General features: G+C 37.0%; 1 protein-coding gene across 1 annotated transcript; it reads left to right on the top strand.

Moving 5' to 3' along the window:
* Window positions 1-3121: 3121 nt before the first annotated feature.
* On the top strand, window positions 3122-4222 carry LOC139855160 (uncharacterized). Its single transcript, XM_071844404.1, has one exon. It carries the CDS (start codon window positions 3122-3124, stop codon window positions 4220-4222), a length of 1101 nt encoding a protein of 366 aa, XP_071700505.1.
* The last annotated feature ends 421 nt before the right edge of the window (window positions 4223-4643 follow it).

Raw genomic sequence — 4643 nt, 5'->3', positions numbered from 1 at the left:
TACTTGCGTACGCATGTCCGAGGTCTTACTTATAGGGTAAAACTCCTCTAAAAACTTCTTTTTCGTTTCCGCCCAAGTATTAATATTCCGGGCGGTAAAGAGAGAAACCATCGTTTTGCCTTATGTTTTAATGAATAAGGAAATAAGCGAAGGCGTACCTCATCATCAGTGAAACCGTTTACCTGATTAGTAGCACATATCCCATTGAACTCAGTGATGTGTTCATATGGTTCCTCATTAGCCATACCTCGGTAGGTTGGCAAGATCGAAATGAGTTGAGGCCGGACCTCAAATCTTCGATTGTTCCCTCCCGCCGGTGCGGGAAAAACAATGGGTGAATGATCCGCATAATCACCCGGTTGGTAGTAGGAGTCTACTCCTCTTTCACGGTCAGCCATTTCGGTTTGTTCAACAAAAACTTCCTCCTCGATGTCGGAGTCTGATTTAGGCGAGTTTGGTGGAACAATAGGATGTGACTCTGGTGGTGGTTGTGTTGATGCTGAAGCCACCGTCGAGCTTTTATGAATCCTTGTAGCTTTTCGATTAGCTTTTGCAGATTTCTTGATTTCCGGGTTTAAAGGTTCAAGATTTTGATCTCCTGAACTCCGAGTTTGCATACACTAACCTGCACTTCAACAGAAACAAGAATACCGAGCGTAAAACTGACAAACAAAATAAAAGAAACAATATTTTTGGATTTTTTATGTTTTATAATTTTTATGGTTTTTCTAATTTAACAAGAAAACAATTAAAATAAGAGCTTGCAATCAAGCGCACACCTCCCCGGCAGCGGCGCCAAAATTTGATCGGTGTCGAAGGGCCGGTCAAAAATAGCCTAATTACTCTACTTTAGATAGGGTAAGCAGGATTCGTTCCACGGGAAGTTGTGGTTAACTAGCAAGTAATTTCAAGATTGGTTTGTTTGTGATTAACTAAAATTAACTAATGTAAAGACTAGATTAACAATTACTAAGCAAATGTAAACTTTGAGTATTTAAGAGCATAAACAATGAGCTAAATGAAAAGGTTGTAATCAATTGGATAAAAGCCTTTATTCCTTTACAATCCCAATTATGCATGTACTAGTTCAACAAATCCTTATGCTATCGAATTATCAACTAAATCCCATAGACAAGACTTCTTCAATTTTCCAATTTTATGATTATCTTGGGCACAAGCAATGCTACTTACACACGTTGTCTTTATCTCTATACTAAATTATAACTAGGTTGGATTAAGCACAAGATGTTAAATATCAATCACTTGTCTTGCAACAATCAATAACTTTCAAACTTGCATTAATTGATAATTCAAAAGATTCAATGAAATTATAAACCAAAAGACATAAGGATTACAAAATCAAGAATCACATAAGTAAATGAAGAACTAAACATACAATAATTGTTCATGCAAGGAATAAAGTAAAAGGAACTAGCCAAGCATGTTGGTGATGATGATCATAGTTGCTTCTTGAAGTTGCATGATGAACACTCCTTGAATCCTAGCTTGAATCCTTGATTAATAATGATTGATGGTGTGATTTTGTGTGTTTTATGCTCTCAAAACTTATGGAAAAGGTATGGAATTCGTAGCCTAGGGTTTACCATATATAGGGATGAAGTAGGGTGCTCCCCAAGCATGAAATCCCTCAAATTCGGCCTCAAATTTTATTCAAAAATAGCTCCAGCCGCAATTTGCACCTCCTGGCCGCAATTTGCGGCCGGACCGCAACCTCAAAAATGCGCCCAAATTGGCCCTGTTCCACTTCGAAATCACCCAGCCACAAAATCAACCGCAAAAACATCCACAATTTGCAGCTGGACCGCAAAACAGCCGCAATTTGCAGCTGGGACTGATTTTCATCTTTTCTCTTTTAAACCTCGTATTTCACGTTTTCGATCCAAATCGTTGCCCATTATGAAAAACCTTATAAAATAACTTTCTAAACCTCGAATGCACACGTAAAATACATCTCTTAATATCAAATACGATCGGCATTTATGAACCGATCAATATTCGTTTCGATTCATAAAACATTTATGGGACATCCTTCAAGCTGACATTATAAGGGATGTCCGGAATTCTTTCACTTCAGGAGTTATGCCTATAGGCGCGAATTCGGCGTGTTTTCTCTCATTCCGAAGGTTAACAATCCGGTCCTTGTAAGCGATTTTCGTCCCATTTCTCTTGTGAGTTTTTTTACAAAATTATTACTAAATTGCTCACGAATAGACTTGCTTGTGTTATTGATAATATTATCTCTCCAGAACAATCCGCTTTTATTGCGGGTCGTCAGATTTTAGATTGTCCTTTAATGCCTAGCTAAATCGTTTCATGGTACAAGAAAAAGAATCAGAAAGCTTTATTTTTTAAAGTTGATTTTGTGAAAGCTTATGACTCCGTGAACTGGGACTACTTATTTTGTACGCTAATCGCTTTAGGTTTTGGTTCAAAGTGGATTAGCTGGATCAAAGGTTGTTTATTTTCGGCTAGAAGTTCAGTTTTAGTCAATGGTAACCCGAGAGGAGATCCTCTAAGCCCGTTTTTATTCATCATAGTCATGGAAGGACTTCATATTGCTTTTCAACAAGCTATGGATATAGATTTCGTTCGTGGCATCAAAGTTGGTAATCCTTGCTTACGTTTATCTCATTTTTTTATGCCGATGACGTTATCATTTTTTCAGTTTGGAGTAGACAACAATTCGATAATATTTTGTGTTTACTTCATGCTTTTCATATGGTCTCCGGGTTGAAAATTAATGTGTCAAAATCTCATATTTTTGGTATGGGAGTTAGTGATGCCGAGATTGATACCCTCGCTAATAATTCAGGATCCCAAAGGGGATCTTTTCCAACTACCTATTTGGGCGTTCCTATCGGGTCTAATATGAAACGTAAGTCAAGTTGGTCCACATTAATTGAAAATTTTCATTCTAAAATGGCCCCGTGGAAAGTTAATTTATTATCGTCCGGGGGTCGTCTCACATTGAACAAATATGTTCTGGGAAGCCTTGGCATTTATTGGATGTCAGTTTTTAAATGTCCTGAATCTATTCTCAAGCAACTCGAATCGATTAGATCTCAATTTTTCTGGGGTTGTAGTAATAATAATAAAAAAAATGGCATGGGCTAAATGGAAATTGATTCTTGCTTCATTCAAAAAAGGATGTCTTAATGTTGGGAGCTTGAAGGCTTTCAACCTTGCCATGTTATATAAGTGGCGTTGGAGATATTTAATGAAACCGAATGACTTATGGGTTTCTCTTGTTAAGTCCATACATGGAAACATTTTTGAAAGCACTCTTGGTAATAGTTTATGGTCTTCTATTGTTGATAATTGTTCCAAAATTATTAACGACAAGTTACTCCCGGTAGATGTTTTTAAGATGCAAGTAGGTAATGGACGGAACATAAGTTTTTGGCATGATATTTGGACGGGTCATGATTCTCTCGCTAATCGTTTTAATCGTCTCTATCACTTGGAGATTAATAAACATCACACGATCGCTGATAAATTGGTTACAGGGTCGTGGTGTTGGACATGGAATCGTCCGGAACTGACCGGTAGGAATGTTTCTTCACTTCAAGCTATCCAAGACGAGCTCGGTAATGTTCTGTTGACGGAGGCCGAGGACAAATGGTCCTGTTCGATTTCAGCAGACTCTGTTTTTTCTGTGAAGGGTGCGAGGTCTCATATGGATCGGGTTATCTTACCTTCTTCTAATATTCCTACGACTTGGAACAAAATTATCCCCAGGAAGGTAAATATTTTCATGTGGCGCTTTATACATGATTATCTCCCCCTTCGTTGGAACCTTTCCACAAGGGGATTAGATATCAATACCATTATTTTTCCCGTGTGCAAAAATGGTGTCGAAGATCGCATGCATTTGTTCTTCGGGAGTTCTTTTGCTATGGATGTTTGGCGTAAAGTTAAACTATGGACCGATTGTAACATGCCTTATTTCAATTCTTGGGAAGACTTCAAAGGTTGGATCGAGGATGGAAATTTGGCTTCTAATTCTAGAATCAGACTTGAGATCATTGTTACTACGCTCCTATGGGCTTTGTGGCGTTTCCGGAACGAGATAGTTTTTAACGAACATTTTTGTAATCGAGCTAGCTTAGTTGATGTTATTTTTTTGTATCATTTTAGATGGCTTAAAAATAGAGGTCATATAGTGTCTAATTGGAACTCATGGCGTCTATTCCCGTTGTAATTTCTCCTTTAGCGTCTTGTTAAGGAGCGTTTTTTATATATAATTCATTTTTGGCTGTTGAAAAAAAAAAAAAAACACGTGTTTAAAAGTTTATGTACTCGAAAACTAAACCGGGTTATCAAACCAGTTAATAGATGTTCACGTGATAATTTAGTTTTATGTGTTTGTTTTATTTCTTTATATTTTTAGACTAACACAACTGATAAATGACGTTTTCGATTTAGTTGATATTTAACTTTATCATTACAACTTGTGAAATGATCCGTGAAATCAGGTTTATTTAAACGAAACAGTTTAATGGTATATATTAGGTATTAAGTGAATTTAAACGCTAAAGTCCTTTAGTTTAATGACCCGACAGATTCCGACTAAGAAACTTCTCGTTGTTTTTTTCAAACACATTGATGTACATAACTTGGTC

Source organism: Rutidosis leptorrhynchoides, chromosome 6 (assembly GCF_046630445.1).
Source record: "Rutidosis leptorrhynchoides isolate AG116_Rl617_1_P2 chromosome 6, CSIRO_AGI_Rlap_v1, whole genome shotgun sequence".
Lineage (NCBI taxonomy): Eukaryota > Viridiplantae > Streptophyta > Magnoliopsida > Asterales > Asteraceae > Rutidosis > Rutidosis leptorrhynchoides.
This window is presented reverse-complemented; position numbering and strand designations above follow the sequence as displayed.